This window comes from Hemitrygon akajei, chromosome 8, assembly GCF_048418815.1.
Source record: "Hemitrygon akajei chromosome 8, sHemAka1.3, whole genome shotgun sequence".
In the NCBI taxonomy this organism is placed as follows: Eukaryota; Metazoa; Chordata; class Chondrichthyes; order Myliobatiformes; family Dasyatidae; genus Hemitrygon; species Hemitrygon akajei.
The window spans coordinates 175,989,899-176,008,596 of NC_133131.1; the positions used below are offsets into that span (position 1 = coordinate 175,989,899).

General features: G+C 52.3%; 1 protein-coding gene across 3 annotated transcripts in view; it reads left to right on the forward strand.

Annotated features, from left to right (window-relative positions):
- Window positions 1-18,698, forward strand: part of gpaa1 (glycosylphosphatidylinositol anchor attachment 1) — an 83,406-nt gene that overhangs the window by 17,200 nt on the left and 47,508 nt on the right. For all 3 annotated transcript variants that reach the window (XM_073055170.1, XM_073055172.1, XM_073055171.1), the window contains exons 3-7: window positions 225-404; window positions 5,346-5,457; window positions 7,370-7,514; window positions 16,167-16,268; window positions 17,800-17,996. In XM_073055170.1, the coding sequence (XP_072911271.1) occupies window positions 225-404; window positions 5,346-5,457; window positions 7,370-7,514; window positions 16,167-16,268; window positions 17,800-17,996 (736 nt within the window). The remainder of the gene's footprint in view (window positions 1-224; window positions 405-5,345; window positions 5,458-7,369; window positions 7,515-16,166; window positions 16,269-17,799; window positions 17,997-18,698) is intronic.

Genomic DNA, 18,698 nt, shown 5'->3' on the forward strand with positions numbered 1-18,698 from the left:
TCTGACCCCGGGAGTGTGTGATGGTTCAGTGTGGAGGGAGCTTCACTCTGTGTCTGACCCCGGGAGTGTGTGATGGGACAGTGTGGAGGGAGCTTCACTCCGTATCTGACCCCAGGAGTGTGGGATGGGTCTTTGTGCTGGTTGGTAGCTCAACTGGGGACTGTGGGAATGGTTGATGATGAGATTGGATGTTCTGATATCTGTGTCATCTGGTCGCATTTCAGCCTCCTGTGCTACGTGGCGGGCATCGTCTGGTTCCTTGGCCTGGCATTTGAACCCTTCATCCTGCGAATGTACACATCGGAGAATGCCATGGGCTCCACCATGGTGGACGAGAACTTTCTGTTTGGGGACAGGGCGCTCTCGTACGCCCGTGAGTTCTCAGGGCATCGGAAGAGGGCAGGGTAAGGAGGGGGCCATATGGGGGTTGGGGCAATGGAGGACAGCCGTTCGGGGAGGGCAGTAAAGGAGAGAGGGAGGGACTGTGCCATTTAATCGTGGCTGATTTATTATCTTCTCAACCCTATTCTCCTGTCTTCTCCCCGTAACCTTTGATGCCATGACTAATCAAGAAATTATTCATTTCTGTTGACCTCCGCTTTAAATATACCCAGTGACTTAGCCATCACAGTCATCTGTAGTAATAAATTCCACAGATTCACCATTCACTGGCTGAAGAAATTCCTCTAACTCCATTTGTAAAAGGACGCCCCTCTATTCTTAGGCTGTGTCCTCTGGTCCTTGACTCTCTTACCGTAGGAAACATTCTCTCCACAGAGAGCGGAAAGAGAGTGAGAAGGGGGTGGACAGGGTGGAGAGGGGGAGAGAGGATTGTGATTGTGGTTGGTAAGTTGATGGAAAAGATCTTGAGAGGTAGGATTTATGAACATTTGGAGAGGCATAATGTGATTGGGAATAGTCAGCGTGGCTTTGTCAAAGGCAGGTCATACCTTATGAGCCTGGTTCAGTTTTTGAGGATGCGACATTGATGAAGGTAGAGCTGTAGATGTAGTGTATATGGATTTCAGTAAAACATTTGATAAGGTACACCATGCAAGGCTTATTGAGAAAGTAAGGAGGCATGGGATCCATGGGGACCTTGCTTTGTGGATCCAGAACTGGCTTGCCCAAAGAAGGCAAAGAGTGGTTGTAGACGGGCCATATTCTGCATGGAGGTAGGTCACCAGTGGTGTGCCTCAGGGATCTGTTCTGGGACCCTTACTCTTCATGATTTTTATAAGTGACCTGGATGAGGAAGTGGGTTAGTAAATTTGCTGATGGCACAAAGGCTGGGGGTGTTGTGGATAGTGTGGAAAGTTGTCAGAGGTTACAGCGGGACATTGATAGGATGCAAAACTGGGCTGAGAAGTGGCAGGTGGAGTTTAGCTCATCTGTGAGGTGGTTCATTTTGGTAGTGGCAGAATATAATATTAATGGTCAGACTCTTGGCAGTGTGGAGGATCAGAGGGATCTTGGGGTCCGAGTCCAGAGGACACTCAAAGCTGGTATGCAGGTTGACTGTGTGGTTAAGAAGGCGTATGGTGTATTGGCCTTCATCAACCGTGGGATTGAGTTTAAGAGGGGAGCGGTAGTGACAGGGGACTCAACAGACAGGAGAATCTGTGGGTGTGAACAGGGCACCTGGATGGGATGTTGCCTCCCAGGTGCCAGGGTCGGGGATGTGAGGAAGGTTTTCAAAGCTTGCAGAGGGATCTGAACCAGCTGGAAAAATGGGCTGAAAAATGGCAGATGGAGTTTAATACAGACAAGTGTGAGGTATTGCACTTTGGAAGGAAAAACCAAGGTAGAACATACAATGTAAATGATGGGGCACTGAGGAGTGCAGTAGAACAGAGGGATCTAGGAATACAGATACAAAATTCCCTAAAAGTGGCATCACAGGTAGATAGGGTCGTAAAGAGAGCTTTCGGTACATTGGCCTTTATAAATCAAAGCACTTCAGCGGGTCATCTCTAGCGTGTAATGAGGTTCCAAGTAGGATAGATAAAGGGGATGTTGTATATTTGGACTTTCAGAAGGCCTTTGACAAGGTGCCACAAATGAGGCTGCTTACCAAGTTGAGGGCCCATGGTATTGCAGGAAAGCGACTAGCATGGTTAGAGCATTGGCTGATTAGTAAAAGGCAGCAAATGCGAATAAAATGATCCTTTTCCTGTTGGCTGCCTGTGACTAGTGGTGTTCCGTAGGGGTTGATGTTGGGACCACTTCTTTTTATGCTGTATATCAATGATTTAGATGATGGCATAGATGGCTTTATTGCCAAGTTTGCAGATGATACAAAGATTGGTGGAGGGGCAGGTAGTGTTGAGGAAACAGATAGGATGCAGAAGGACTTAGATAGATTGGGAGAATGGGCAAGAAAGTGGCAAATGAAACATAATATTGGAAAATGCATGGTCATACTCTTTGGTAGTAGAAATAAATGTGCAGACTGTTTTCTAAATGGGGAGAAAATCCAGGAATCTGAGATGCAGAAGGACTTGGGAGTCCTTGTGCAGAATACCCTGAAGGTTAACTTGCAGGTTGAGTTGGTGGTGAGGAAGGCAAATGCAATGTTAACATTCATTTTAAGAGGTCTAGAATACAAGAGCAGGGATGTGATGCTGAGGGTTTATAAGGCACTGGTGAGGCCTCACCTTGAGTATTGTGAACAGTTTTGGGCTCCTCATCTAAGAAAAGATGTGCTGGTATTGGAGAGGGTCCAGAGGAGGTTCACAAGGATGATTCCAGGAATGAAAGGGTTATCATACGAGGGACATTTGATGGCTCTGGGCCTGTACTCACTGGAATTCAGAAGGATGACGGGGGAATCTCATTGAAACCTTTCGAACGTTGAAAGGCCTGGAAAGAGCAGATGGAGATATGTTTCCCATGGTGGGGGTGCCTTGGACAAGAAGTTACAGCCTCAGGATAGAGGGTTGTCCATTTAAAACAGAGTTGCAGAGAAATTTCTTCAGCCAGAGGGTGGTGAATTTGTGGAATTCGTTACCACAGACAGCTGTGGAGGCCAGGTCATAAGGCAGAGATTGATAGGTTCTTGATTGGACAAAGGTTACAGGGAGAAGGCTGGGGAGTGGGGCTGAGTAAGGGAAAATTAAGGATCAGCCGTGATTGAGTGGTGGAGCAGAGTCCATGGGCCAGAAGGCCTAATTCTGCTCCAATGTTTTATAGTCTTATTATCTTAAAAACAAGCGTTCCATAAACCTTCTTAGCCACCTTACTGACCTGAGTAGCTACTTTCAAGGAACTATGAACTTGGATCCCAAGACCTCTCTTGCCCTTAGCAGTGTGATGTCTTCTTGCATTTGCCTAACTGAGGTGCAACACCTCACATTTATCTGGGTTAAACTCCATCTGCCATTTCTCAGCCCATATCTGCATCAGGCCAGTCTTCTACACCATCCACAACTCCACCAGTCTTGGTATCATCTGCAAATTTACTAACCCACCCATCTGCATTTCCATCCAGGTGATTTATATACATTACGAACAACACAGGTCCCAGCTCAGATCCCTGCAAATCTCCACTAATTACAGACCTCCCCTCGAATAAATCTTGGACTGAAACCAGAACTGGGGAGGAAGGGAGCAGAAGCCAGAATGAGTGGGGGAGGGGGAAGGAGGGCAAGGTGACAGATGAGGGGGAAGGAGAAACACGAGGAAATCTGCAGATGCTGGGAATTCAAACAACACACACAAAATGCTGGTGGAACACAGCAGGCCAGGCAGCATCTATAGGGAGAAGCACTGTCGACATTTCGGGCCGAGACCCTTCGTCGGGGGAAGGTGGGTGGGTAGGGGAGAGGGGAAGGAGTACAGCTGGCAGGTGACAGGTGAGAGCAGGTGAGGGGGAAGGTGGGTGGGTAGGGGAGAGGGGAAGGAGTACAGCTGGCAGGTGACAGGTGAGAGCAGGTGAGGGGGAAGGTGGGTGGGTAGGGGAGAGGGGAAGGAGTACAGCTGGCACGTGACAGGTGAGAGCAGGTGAGGGGGAAGGTGGGTGGGAGAGAGGAATGAAGTGAGAACACAAAGTACACTGCAGATGCTGTGGTCAGATCAACACGTACAAACAAGCTGGATGAACTCAGCAGGTCGGGCAGCATCCGTTGAAATGATCAGTCAAAATGAGCAATGAAGTGAGAAGCTGGGAGATGATGGGTGGAAAAGGTTACGGGCTGAAGAAGGAGGGGGAATCCACAGGGAGGGAACTAGAGGGAGGTGAGGAGAAGAGGTGAGAGGGGAGCCAGAATGGGGAATGGGAAAAGAGAGAAGCAGAGAGGCGGAGGAATTACCAGAAGGTAGAAAAATCAATCTTCATGTCATCAGGTTGGAGAATACTCAGAGGGAATATAAGGTGTTGATTCTCCAAGCCGAAAGTGGCCTCATCATGGCAGGCTGAAGATACCCACATTGGAAGTGGGTGTGGGTTACTCTGTGTGTGTGTGTGTGTGTAACATTGATGTGTTGTTACTGTGTGTGTCAATGGATGATGGTGTGTTGGTACAGTGTGTGTGTGTGAGATTGTGTGTGTGGTGGGTGAGTGTGTGGATAGCTGACAGTGTGTGTGTGTGAGAGTCTGTGTGAGTGTGTGTGACAGAGAGTCCGTGTAATGTGTGTATGCGTGTGTGAGTGTGCGTGTGTGTGTGGGGGGTGTGAGTGTGTGTGTGCGCGTACGTGTGTGTGAGAGTGGGTGTGTGGGCATGCGCGCGTGTGTGTGGGATGTGAGTGTGTGTGCGTGCGTGTGTGTGAGAGAGAGTCCGTGTGATGTGCGTGTGCGGGGGGGGTGTGTGTGAGAGAGAGTCCGTGTGATGTGTGGGGGTGTGTGTGTGTGAGAGAGAGTCCGTGTGATATGTGTGTGTGTGTGTGGGGTGTGTGTGTGTGAGAGAGAGTCCGTGTGATGTGTGTGTGCGTGTGCGGGGGTGTGTGTGTGAGAGAGAGTCCGTGTGATGTGTGTGTGTGTGTGTGTGTGTGTGAGAGAGAGTCCGTGTGATGTGTGTGTGCGTGTGTGGGGTGTGTGTGTGTGAGAAAGAGTCCGTGTGATGTGTGTGTGTGGGGTGTGTGTGTGTGTGTGGGGTGTGTGTGTGTGAGAGAGAGTCCGTGTGATGTGTGTGTGTGTGGGGTGTGTGTGTGTGAGAGAGTCCGTGTGATGTGTGTGTGTGTGGGGTGTGTGTGTGTGTGAGAGAGAGTCCGTGTGATGTGTGTGTGTGTGTGTGCGCACGTGTGAGAGGAGGTGTCTCCATCCATTCTGTGAACATGCAGGGTTTCTGCTGCAGTCTCTGTTAACAGTGTGTGGGTCCCTCACTGACACCGGCTCTCCCCTCTCTCAGTGGCATGCCCGTCGACTGGCTGCTGAAGACCATGGCCGGCCTGGGACTGGAGACACACACCCACAGCTTCTCCCGCACCCTGCCCTTCCCGGATGAGATCCGCGAGAGATATGTAAGTGGCAGCCCGATGCATAATCATAAAAAGCTACAAAGTTTAATACCGTATGTAAAAAATTAAATGAAATTAAATATGTCATGGAAAAAGAGGGAATACATAGTGAGGTAGTGTTCATGGGTTCGGTGTCCATTCAGAAATCCGATGGCAGAGGGGAAGAAGCTGGTCCTGAATCACTGAGTGTGTGTCTTCAGACCCCTGTACCTCCTCCTTGATGGTAGCAGTGAGAAGAGGGCATGTCCTGGGTGATGGGGTCCTTTTTGAAGCACAACCTTTTGAAGATGCTGTCCTTGCTGTGGAGGCTGGTGCCCACGATGGAGCTGACTGAGTTTTCAACTCTCTGCAGCTTTTTCCAATCTTGTCCAGTGGCCCGTCTGTAACAGTTAGAAAGCTCTCCGTGATATATTGTGGACATTTCTGGGAGTCTTTCATGACATCAAATCTGTTCAAACTCCTAATGAAATTCAGCATGGCCAAGTACAAAGGCATTGTGGCAGGGAACGGAGAGCCACCTCCTTTGAACTGCTGTAGTTTATGTGGTGTAGGTGTTTTGCCCAGGGTGGAAGAGTTACTGGTACAACCAGGCAGATTTGCCGTCCGACCAGGCCTCGATTTCCATCTGTGATGGATATCCGACAGCAGCTTGGGTTTTCCCACACCGCTTTGACGGGCGTGGAGAAATTCCATGAACTTACACGGTGTGTGTGCACTGCTTCCCCCTGGGATTACCCATGGGGGTTTGATCCCTGTCTGCAAGGAGTTTGTATGTTCTCCCCATGATCGTGCAGGTTTCCCCAGGCGCTCTGGTTTCCTCCCCAAGCCCAAAGACGTATCCGTTAATCAATTGTGCAGTGTAAATGGGTGGCGCTGGCTCGTTGGGCCAAATGACCTGTTACTGTGCTAAAATCTGAAAATATCCACGCGGTTCACCAAAAACTCCATCAACAGGCAAGGTAGAGGTGCATCTGCTGTAAGATCTGGGATTGATTTCTGCCGCTGTCTCTACGTTCTCCCTGTGACCGTGTGTGTTCCCTCCCACATTCAGAGACGTACCGGTTAGGGTTAGTGAGTAGTGGGCTTGCTGTGTTGGCATCAGAAGCATGGCGAACCTTGTACATCTCCAGACTGTGTCGGTCGTTGTTACAAACGACACATTTCCTGTATGTTTGGATGTGTGTGCGACAAGTAAAATTAATCCCTCTGCCTGTACGAGCTCCGTACCGCTCCCTTCCCTGCACTTTCCTGGTGGTCTAAATGCCACTGTCATTTCAGCTCAGCTCCCCTGCCCGTGTCTTGCAGACGGCCAGCACTAAACGTTCCTGTGTTACACAGCTGTCTGTTCTGGGGTGGCTGGAGTGACCAGCTGCCTCACTGTCACTGTCCATAACTACAGGAGCAGCTGTAATGCACACACTATGCTGGAGGAGCTCAACATGGACGGAACGAATAAACAGTCGACTTTTCTGGCCAAAAGTCTGACTTGATGAAGGTCTTGACCCAAAACATTGACTGTTTATTAATTTCCATAGATGCTTCCTGGCCTGCTGAGTTCCTCCAGTGTTTTGTGTGTGTTGCTCTGGATTTCCGGCATCTGCAGACTCTCACGTATTTAGGAGCAATATTATACCATTCGGCCCATCGAGTCTGCTCTGCCATTCCATCATGGCTGATTTATTATCTCTCAACCCCATTCTCCTGCCTTCTCCCTGTAACCTTTCATCCCCTTACTCATCAAGAACCCATCACCCTCTGCTTTAAATACACCCAATGTCTTTGGCAGTGAGTTCCACAGATTCACCACGCTCTGTCGGTGAGGAGGGGTGTCTAACAGTGAGGTGCTCCACCCCACGATGTTTCACTCTTCGTTTTGCCGTCCATTTGCGTTACAACCTTTCCGTCTGTATTACAGATGGTGAAGGGCACCAACGTCTATGGCATCCTGCGGGCTTCCAGGGCAGCGAGCACCGAGTCCATCGTCCTCAGCACCCCTGTTCAAACAAAGTACAACAGCCAAGCCGCAGGGCTGCTCCTCGCCCTGGCTTCCTACTTCCGAGGTGAGGAGTCTGCAACGGTCAACGTGATGACCCCGGGAGTGTGTGATGGGACTGTGTGGAGGGAGTTTCACTCTGTGTCTGACCCCGGGAGTGTGTGATGGGACGGTGTGGAGGGAGTTTCACTCTGTGTCTGACCCCGGGAGTGTGTGATGGGACGGTGTGGAGGGAGTTTCACTCTGTGTCTGACCCCGGGAGTGTGTGATGGGACGGTGTGGAGGGAGTTTCACTCTGTGTCTGACCCCGGGAGTGTGTGATGGGACGGTGCGGAGGGAGTTTCACTCTGTGTCTGTCCCCAGGAGTGTGTGATGGGACGGTGTGGAGGGAGATTCACTCTGTGTCTGACCCCGGGAGTGTGTGATGGGACAGTGTGGATGGAGTTTCACTCTGTGTCTGACCCCGGGAGTGTGTGATGGGATGGTGTGGAGGGAGATTCACTCTGTGTCTGACCCCGGGAGTGTGTGATGGGACGGTGTGGAGGGAGTTTCACTCTGTGTCTGACCCCGGGAGTGTGTGATGGGACGGTGTGGAGGGAACTTCACTCTGTGTCTGACCCCGGGAGTGTGTGATGGGACGGTGTGGAGGGAGTTTCACTGTGTGTCTGACCCAGGGAGTGTGTGATGGGACAGTGTGGAGGGAGTTTCACTGTGTGTCTGACCCAGGGAGTGTGTGATGGGACGGTGTGGAGGGAACTTCACTCTGTGTCTGACCCCGGGAGTGTGTGATGGGACGATGTGGAGGGAGTTTCACTCTGTGTCTGACCCCGGGAGTGTGTGATGGGACGGTGTGAAGGGAGTTTCACTCTGTGTCTGACCCCGGGAGTGTGGTGGGGTGATGTGAGTGTGATGGGGTGATGTGAGTGTGGTGGGTTGATGTGAGTGTGATGGGGTGATGTGAGTGTGATGGGACAGTGTGGAGGGAGGTTCACTCTGTGTCTGACCCCGGGAGTGTGGTGGGGTGATGTGAGTATGATGTGAGTGTGATGGGGTGATGTGAGTGTGGTGGGGTGATGTGAGTGTGATGGGACAGTGTGGAGGGAGGTTCACTCTGTGTCTGACCCCGGGAGTGTGATGGGGTGATGTGAGTGTGGTGGGGTGATGTGAGTGTGGTGGGGTGATGTGAGAGTGATGGGGTGATGTGAGTGTGATGGGGTGATGTGAGTGTGGTGGGGTGATGTGAGTGTGATGGGGTGATGTGAGTGTGATGGGACAGTGTGGAGGGAGGTTCACTCTGTGTCTGACCCCGGGAGTGTGGTGGGGTGATGTGAGTGTGATGGGACAGTGTGGAGGGAGGTTCACTCTGTGTCTGACCCCGGGAGTGTGGTGGGGTGATGTGAGTGTGGTGGGGTGATGTGAGAGTGATGGGGTGATGTGAGTGTGGTGGGGTGATGTGAGTGTGATGGGGTGATGTGAGTGTGGTGGGGTGATGTGAGTGTGGTGGGGTGATGTGAGTGTGATGGGGTGATGTGAGTGTGATGGGGTGATGTGAGTGTGGTGGGGTGATGTGAGTGTGATGTGAGTGTGATGTGAGTGTGATGGGGTGATGTGAGTGTGATGGGGTGATGTGTGTGTGGTGGGGTGATGTGAGAGTGATGGGGTGATGTGAGTGTGATGGGGTGATGTGAGTGTGGTGGGGTGATGTGATGGGGTGATGTGAGAGTGGTGGGGTGATGTGAGTGTGGTGGGGTGATGTGAGTGTGATGTGAGTGGTGGGGCGATGTGAGTGTGATGTGAGTGTGATGGGGTGATGTGAGTGTGATGGGGTGATGTGAGAGTGATGGGGTGATGTGAGTGTGGTGGGGTGATGTGAGTGTGATGGGGTGATGTGAGAGTGATGGGGTGATGTGAGTGTGATGGGGTGATGTGAGTGTGGTGGGGTGATGTGAGTGTGGTGGGGTGATGTGAGTGTGATGGGGTGATGTGAGTGTGATGGGACAGTGTGGAGGGAGATTCACTCTGTGTCTGACCCCGGGAGTGTGATGGGGTGATGTGAGTGTGATGGGGTGATGTGAGAGTGATGGGGTGATGTGAGTGTGATGGGGTGATGTGAGAGTGATGGGGTGATGTGAGTGTGATGGGGTGATGTGAGTGTGATGTGAGTGTGATGGGGTGATGTGAGTGTGATGGGGTGATGTGAGAGTGATGGGGTGATGTGAGTGTGGTGGGGTGATGTGAGTGTGGTGGGGTGATGTGAGTGTGATGTGAGTGTGGTGGGGTGATGTGAGTGTGGTGGGGTGATGTGAGAGTGATGGGGTGATGTGAGAGTGATGGGGTGATGTGAGTGTGATGTGAGTGTGATGGGGTGATGTGAGTGTGGTGGGGTGATGTGATGGGGTGATGTGAGTGTGGTGGGGAGATGTGAGTGTGATGGGGTGATGTGAGTGTGATGGGACAGTGTGGAGGGAGGTTCACTCTGTGTCTGACCCCGGGAGTGTGGTGGGGTGATGTGAGTGTGGTGGGGTGATGTGAGAGTGATGGGGTGATGTGAGTGTGGTGGGGTGATGTGAGTGTGGTGGGGTGATGTGAGTGTGATGTGAGTGGTGGGGCGATGTGAGTGTGATGGGGTGATGTGAGTGTGATGGGGTGATGTGAGTGTGGTGGGGTGATGTGAGTGTGGTGGGGTGATGTGAGTGTGATGTGAGTGGTGGGGCGATGTGAGTGTGATGTGAGTGTGATGTGAGTGGTGGGGCGATGTGAGTGTGATGTGAGTGTGATGGGGTGATGTGAGTGTGATGGGGTGATGTGAGAGTGATGGGGTGATGTGAGTGTGGTGGGGTGATGTGAGTGTGATGGGGTGATGTGAGTGTGATGTGAGTGTGATGGGGTGATGTGAGTGTGATGGGTTGATGTGAGTGTGATGGGGTGATGTGAGTGTGATGGGGTGATGTGAGTGTGGTGGGGTGATGTGAGTGTGATGGGGTGATGTGAGTGTGATGGGGTGATGTGAGTGTGATGGGTTGATGTGAGTGTGATGGGGTGATGTGAGTGTGGTGGGGTGATGTGAGTGTGATGGGGCGATGTGAGTGTGATGTGAGTGTGATGGGGTGATGTGAGTGTGATGGGGTGATGTGAGAGTGATGGGGTGATGTGAGTGTGGTGGGGCGATGTGAGTGTGATGTGAGTGTGATGGGGTGATGTGAGTGTGATGGGGTGATGTGAGAGTGATGGGGTGATGTGAGAGTGATGGGGTGATGTGAGTGTGATGGGGTGATGTGAGTGTGGTGGGGTGATGTGAGAGTGATGGGGTGATGTGAGTGTGGTGGGGTGATGTGAGTGTGATGTGAGTGTGATGGGGTGATGTGAGAGTGATGGGGTGATGTGAGTGTGGTGGGGTGATGTGAGTGTGATGTGAGTGTGGTGGGGTGATGTGAGAGTGATGGGGTGATGTGAGTGTGGTGGGGTGATGTGAGAGTGATGTGAGTGTGATGGGGTGATGTGAGAGTGATGGGGTGATGTGAGAGTGATGGGGTGATGTGAGTGTGGTGGGGTGATGTGAGTGTGGTGGGGTGATGTGAGTGTGATGGGGTGATGTGAGTGTGATGGGGTGATGTGAGAGTGATGGGGTGATGTGAGTGTGGTGGCGTGATGTGAGTGTGATGGGGTGATGTGAGTGTGGTGGGGTGATGTGAGTGTGATGGGGTGATGTGAGAGTGATGGGGTGATGTGAGTGTGATGGGGTGATGTGAGTGTGGTGGGGTGATGTGAGGGTGATGTGAGTGTGATGGGGTGATGTGAGTGTGGTGGGGTGATGTGAGTGTGGTGGGGTGATGTGAGTGTGATGTGAGTGTGGTGGGGTGATGTGAGTGTGGTGGGGTGATGTGAGAGTGATGGGGTGATGTGAGTGTGATGGGGTGATGTGAGTGTGATGTGAGTGTGATGGGGTGATGTGAGTGTGGTGGGGTGATGTGATGGGGTGATGTGAGTGTGGTGGGGTGATGTGAGTGTGGTGGGGTGATGTGAGAGTGATGGGGTGATGTGAGTGTGGTGGGGTGATGTGAGTGTGATGGGGTGATGTGAGTGTGGTGGGGTGATGTGAGTGTGATGGGGTGATGTGAGAGTGATGGGGTGATGTGAGTGTGATGGGGTGATGTGAGTGTGGTGGGGTGATGTGAGGGTGATGTGAGTGTGATGGGGTGATGTGAGTGTGGTGGGGTGATGTGAGTGTGGTGGGGTGATGTGAGTGTGATGTGAGTGTGGTGGGGTGATGTGAGTGTGGTGGGGTGATGTGAGAGTGATGGGGTGATGTGAGTGTGATGGGGTGATGTGAGTGTGATGTGAGTGTGATGGGGTGATGTGAGTGTGGTGGGGTGATGTGATGGGGTGATGTGAGTGTGGTGGGGTGATGTGAGTGTGGTGGGGTGATGTGAGAGTGATGGGGTGATGTGAGTGTGGTGGGGTGATGTGAGAGTGATGGGGTGATGTGAGAGTGATGGGGTGATGTGAGTGTGGTGGGGTGATGTGAGAGTGATGGGGTGATGTGAGTGTGGTGGGGTGATGTGAGTGTGGTGGGGTGATGTGAGTGTGATGTGAGTGTGATGGGGTGATGTGAGAGTGATGGGGTGATGTGAGTGTGGTGGGGTGATGTGAGTGTGATGGGGTGATGTGAGTGTGATGTGAGTGTGGTGGGGTGATGTGAGAGTGATGGGGTGATGTGAGTGTGATGGGGTGATGTGAGTGTGATGTGAGTGTGATGGGGTGATGTGAGTGTGATGGGGTGATGTGAGTGTGGTGGGGTGATGTGAGTGTGATGGGACAGTGTGGAGGGAGGTTCACTCTGTGTCTGACCCCGGGAGTGTGGTGGGGTGATGTGAGTGTGATGGGGTGATGTGAGTGTGGTGGGTTGATGTGAGTGTGATGGGGTGATGTGAGTGTGATGGGGTGATGTGAGTGTGGTGGGGTGATGTGAGAGTGATGGGGTGATGTGAGTGTGGTGGGGTGATGTGAGAGTGATGGGGTGATGTGAGTGTGATGGGGTGATGTGAGTGTGATGTGAGTGTGATGGGGTGATGTGAGTGTGGTGGGGTGATGTGAGTGTGATGGGGTGATGTGAGAGTGATGGGGTGATGTGAGAGTGATGGGGTGATGTGAGTGTGGTGGGGTGATGTGAGTGTGGTGGGGTGATGTGAGAGTGATGGGGTGATGTGAGTGTGGTGGGGTGATGTGAGTGTGATGGGGTGATGTGAGTGTGATGGGGTGATGTGAGTGTGGTGGGGTGATGTGAGAGTGATGGGGTGATGTGAGTGTGGTGGGGTGATGTGAGAGTGATGGGGTGATGTGAGAGTGATGGGGTGATGTGAGTGTGGTGGGGTGATGTGAGTGTGATGGGGTGATGTGAGTGTGGTGGGGTGATGTGAGTGTGATGTGAGTGTGATGGGGTGATGTGAGTGTGATGGGGTGATGTGAGTGTGGTGGGGTGATGTGAGTGTGGTGGGGTGATGTGAGTGTGATGGGGTGATGTGAGTGTGGTGGGGTGATGTGAGTGTGATGTGAGTGTGATGGGGTGATGTGAGTGTGATGGGGTGATGTGAGTGTGGTGGGGTGATGTGAGTGTGATGTGAGTGTGGTGGGGCGATGTGAGAGTGATGTGAGTGTGATGGGGTGATGTGAGTGTGATGGGGTGATGTGAGTGTGATGGGGTGATGTGAGTGTGGTGGGGTGATGTGAGTGTGGTGGGGTGATGTGAGTGTGATGGGACAGTGTGGAGGGAGGTTCACTCTGTGTCTGACCCCGGGAGTGTGGTGGGGTGATGTGAGTGTGGTGGGTTGATGTGAGTGTGATGGGGTGATGTGAGTGTGATGGGGTGATGTGAGTGTGGTGGGGTGATGTGAGAGTGATGGGGTGATGTGAGTGTGGTGGGGTGATGTGAGAGTGATGGGGTGATGTGAGTGTGGTGGGGTGATGTGAGTGTGATGGGGTGATGTGAGTGTGATGGGGTGATGTGAGTACAGACCCAGAGCCATCAAACTCTCCTCATGTGACAGGCCTTTCAGTCCTAGAATTATTTTCCTGAACCTCCTCTGAATTGTGAACACATCCTCTCTCGGATAGGGGCCTGTGAACTGCTCACCGTTGCCTTACAACGCCTCGGCATTGCGCCCTTTCACTTATATTCCAGGCTTCTGGAAATAAATGCTGACGTGGCGTTCGCGCTCCTCACCACCGACTCAAGCTGCAAATGAACCTTTAGGGTAGTGGTCGCCAACCCGTCCATCTTTGAGACTTTCCCAATAGATCCCGAAAAAAATTAAAAATAAATACACAAATACTGTTGAGAGATTGTTTCCGAGTTGCGGGGTTTTAATTCCGTTATTTCTGCCTAGTGCGCATGCGTGTAGCCCCCACCCCCACACTACACAGTGTACTTCAGTGGTCCCCAACCACCGGGCCGCGAGGAAACTATATGAGTCAGCTGCACCTTTCCTCATTCCCTGTCATGCCCACTGTTGAACTTGAACACACTCAAGGTCATCAGTCGCCTAAACGCAGTGATACCCTCGTGCCAGGGATCACTGGTTGGCCTCGGGTAACTGGCGGGAAGTGCCGATGCTACTGGCCTGGAGTGCGGACAGATGGGCGCGAGGGTTGCGGGGTTTTACTTCCAGTCTTTTCTGACCCGGTGCGCATGCGTGTAACTAATCGATCTGGGGTCAGTCTTGCCTTTTACTAAGGCCGAGGTAGGGGATTTTGGGCTTAAAAAGGTTGGTGACCACTACTTCAGGGAATCCTGCACAATTTGTACCTCAGCTTTTGTGTTTTCTCCCCATTTAGAAAATAGTCTACATTTTTATTCCTTCTACCAAAGTGCGAGACTATTCCCTTCCCCACCTGCCATTTCTTTGCCCATTCTCCTAATCTGTCCAATTCCTTATGCACACTTCCTGCTTCCTTAACGCTACCTGTCTATTTATCTTTGTATCTTCTGCAAACCTGGCCACAAAGCTATCGATTCCATCATCCAAATAATTGACATATAACGTAAAAAGAAGTTGTTCCGAGCCCCAGTAGTCAGTGGCAGCTAATCAGAGAAAACTCCCTTCATTCCCACTCTTTGTCTCCTGCCAATATTCTGTCTATGCTAGTAAACTTCCTGTTGAGATGGGAATCCTGATGCTGGTTTCTGTATAATGTTCCAACATGCATTTTGTGTTAGAGTTCTGTGGATGCTCCACCGAGCACCGAACATGGGGATGGGACAGGTAATTTGCCCAATGAAACCACAACCAAAGGAGTTGAATGACTTCAGACCTGTTGCCTTGACGTCACACGTGATGAAGACCATGGAGTGGCTGATAATACAGAATCTGAGGCCACAAACCAGGCACGCCCAGGATCCTCTTCAGTTTGCGTATAAGGAGAAGGTGGGAGTGGAGGATGCTATCACGTATTTGCTGCACAAATCACTCTCTCACCTAGAGGGGGTCAGTTGTGCTGTGAGGATTACATTCCTTGACTTCTCTAGTGCCTTTAACACCATCCAGCCCAAGATCTTAAGGCACAAACTAACGGAGATGGGAGTAGACTCTCACATGGTGGATTGGATAGTGGACTACTTGACAGATAGACCTCAGTATGTGCGGTTGGGAGACTGTAGGTCTGACACGGTGGTCAGCAGCACAGGGGCGCCGCAGGGAACCGTACTCTCTCCGGTCCTGTTCACCCTGTACACATCAGACTTCCAATATAACTCGGAGTCCTGCCATGTGCAGAAGTTCGCTGATGACACGGCCATAGTGGGGTGTGTCAGGAATGGACAGGAGGAGGAATATAGGAAACTGATACAGGACTTTGTGATATGGTGCAACTCAAACTACCTGCGTCTCAATATCACCAAGACCAAGGAGATGGTGGTGGACTTTAGGAGATCTAGGCCTCATATGGAGCCAGTGATCATTAATGGAGAATGTGTGGAGCAGGTTAAGACCTACAAGTATCTGGGAGTACAGTTAGACAAGAAGCTAGACTGGACTGCCAACACAGATGCCTTGTGCAGGAAGGCACAGAGTCGACTGTACTTCCTTAGAAGGTTGGCGTCATTCAATGTCTGTAGTGAGATGCTGAAGATGTTCTATAGGTCAGTTGTGGAGAGCGCCCTCTTCTTTGTGGTGGCGTGTTGGGGAGGAAGCATTAAGAAGAGGGTCGCCTCACGTCTTAATAAGCTGGTAAGGAAGGTGGGCTCTGTCGTGGGAAAGTACTGGAGAGTTTAACATCGGTAACTGAGCGAAGGGCGCTGAGTAGGCTACAGTCAATTATGGAAAACTCTGAACATCCTCTACATAGCACCATCCAGAGACAGAGAAGCAGTTTCAGCGACAGGTTACTATCGATGCAATGCTCCTCAGACAGGATGAAGAGGTCAATACTCCCCAATGCCATTAGGCTTTACAATTCAACCGCCAGGACTTAAGAACTTTTTAAAAGCTATTATTAATGCTTTTTGAGATAGTGATTTAGATGCATATCATATCTTTTACTGAGTTAAGTATTGTATGTAACTAGTTTTGCTACAACAAGTGTATGGGACATTGGAAAAAAAAGTTGAATTTCCCCATGGGGATGAATAAAGTATCTATCTATCTATCAATGCCCTGGCTCTGATACCAGGATCTCTGGTCATCGGTCCTCAGGCGCTAATCGGCAGTCTCCGTTCTCCCCACAGGTCAGATCTACTGGGCTAAGGACATCATTTTCCTCTTTAATGAGCACGACATGATTGGCATGGAAGCATGGCTCGAGGCCTACCACGATGTCAACGTCACAGGTCAGCACCAGATATTTTTGTAGCTCTCTTCCTCTCCACAGCCTGTCCGGGGGTTTCATTATCCACGATCAAGTGTGGGAAGTTGCTGTGCTGAAGAAGGTAGGCCCATTTGAGGTGTGACCCTCCCTCAGTACCTCCCCTCCCACAGTGTGACTCTCCCTCAGTACCACCCCTCCCACAGTGTGACCCTCCCTCAGTACCACCCCTCCCACAGTGACCCTCCCTCAGTACCGCCCCTCCCACACTGACCCTCCCTCAGTACCTCCCCTCCCACAGTGTGACATTCCCTCAATACCTCCCCTCCCACAGTGTGACTGTCTCTCAGTACCACCCCTCCCACAGTGTGACCCTCCCTCAGTACCCGCCCCTCCCACAGTGTGACCCTCCCTCAGTACCTCCCCTCCCACAGTGACCCTCCCTCAGTACCTCCCCTCCCACAGTGTGACCATCCCTCAGTACCACCCCTCCCACAGTGTGACCCTCCCTCAGTACCGCCCCTCCCGCAGTGTGACCCTCCCTCAGTACCTCCCCTCCCACAGTGACTCTCCCTCAGTACCACCCCTCCCACAGTGTGACCCTCCCTCAGTACCTCCCCTCCCACAGTGACCCTCCCTCAGTACCACCCCTCCCACAGTGACCTTCCCTCAATACCACCCCTCCCACAGTGTGACCCTCCCTCAGTACCGCCCCCCACCCACAGTGTGACCCTCCCTCAGTACCGCCCCTCCCACAGTGTGACCCTCCATCAGTACCTCCCCTCCCACAGTGTGACCTTCCCTCAATACCACCCCTCCCACAGTGTGACCCTCCCTCAGTACCCGCCCCTCCCACAGTGTGACCATCCCACAGTGTGACCATCCCTCCCACAGTGTGACCCTCCCTCGGTACCTCCCCTCCCACAGTGTGACCATCCCTCAGTACCCGCCCCTCCCACAGTGTGACCCTCCATCAGTACCACCCCTCCCACAGTGTGACCCTCCCTCAGTACCGCCCCTCCCACAGTGTGACCCTCCATCAGTACCTCCCCTCCCACAGTGTGACCTTCCCTCAATACCACCCCTCCCACAGTGTGACCCTCCCTCAGTACTGCCCCTCCCATAGTGTGACCCTCCATCAGTACCTCCCCTCCCACAGTGACCCTCCCTCAGTACCACCCCTCTCACAGTGTGACCCTCCCTCAGTACCCGCCCCTCCCACAGTGACCCTCCCTCAGTACCACCCCTCCCACAGTGTGACCCTCCCTCAGTACCCGCCCTCCTACAGTGACCCTCCCTCAGTACCCGCCCCTCCCACAGTGTGACTCCCTCAGTACCCGCCCCTCCCACAGTGTGACCCTCCCTCAGTACCACCCCTCCCACAGTGACCTTCCCTCAATACCACCCCTCCCACAGTGTGACCCTCCCTCAGTACCACCCCTCCACAGTGACCCTCCCTCAGTCCCACCCCTCCCACAGTGTGACCTTCCCTCAGTGTGTGTCCTTGCCCATGGTGTACCGGTACACTGACATGCCACCTTGCCTCCTGCCCGTAGCAATCAGCTCGTCAGTGATGCAGGGCCGGGCTGGTGCCATCCAGGCCGCCATTACCATCGAACTGAGCAGCGACGTGGTCACCAGCTTCGACATCAGTGTGGAGGGGCTGAATGGCCAGCTGCCCAACCTGGACCTGGTCAACCTCTTCTCCTCCTTCTGTCAGAAGAACGGCGTCCTCTGTACCATACAGGGAAAGGTGGGTGTCAGAGGAAGAGGCTGTTCCTGAAGCGTTCAGTGCGTGTCCTCAGGCTCCGGTACCTCCTCCCTGATTGTAGCAATGATCTGGGTGACAGGGGTTCTTAATGATTGGCACCACCTTTTCGAGGTATCGCCTTTTGAAGATGTCCTTGATGCTGGGAGAGCAAGATGGAGTTGACTGAGTTTACAACTTTGTACATCTTCTTCCGATCCTGTGCAGTGCCCCCCCCCCCCTCCAAACCAGACGGTGATGCAGCCAGGTGGAATGCTCTCCACGGTACATCTGTAGAAATTTGCTAGTCTTTGGTGATGTACCAAATTTCCTCAAACTCCAAATGAAATATAGCCACTCTTGTGCCTTCTTTGTAATTGCATCAAAATGTTGGGAACGTTGACAGACCTCAGAGATGTACCATGCAAGGCAGGGTGGGGGTTGTGTACCGTAAAGGGCAGGGTGGGGCAGGGGGTTCCTGTGATCTGTACAGTACAAGGTGGGGGGCCTGTGTACTATACAGTATAGGGTGGGGGTCCTGTGTACTGTGGAGTACAGGGTGGGGGTTGTGTACCGTAAAGGGCAGGGTGGAGGAGGGGTCATCCTCTGTACCATACAGTGCAGGGTGGGGCAGGGGGTTCCTGTGATCTGTACAGTACAAGGTGGGGGGCCTGTGTACTGTGGAGTACAGGGTGGGGGTCCTGTGTA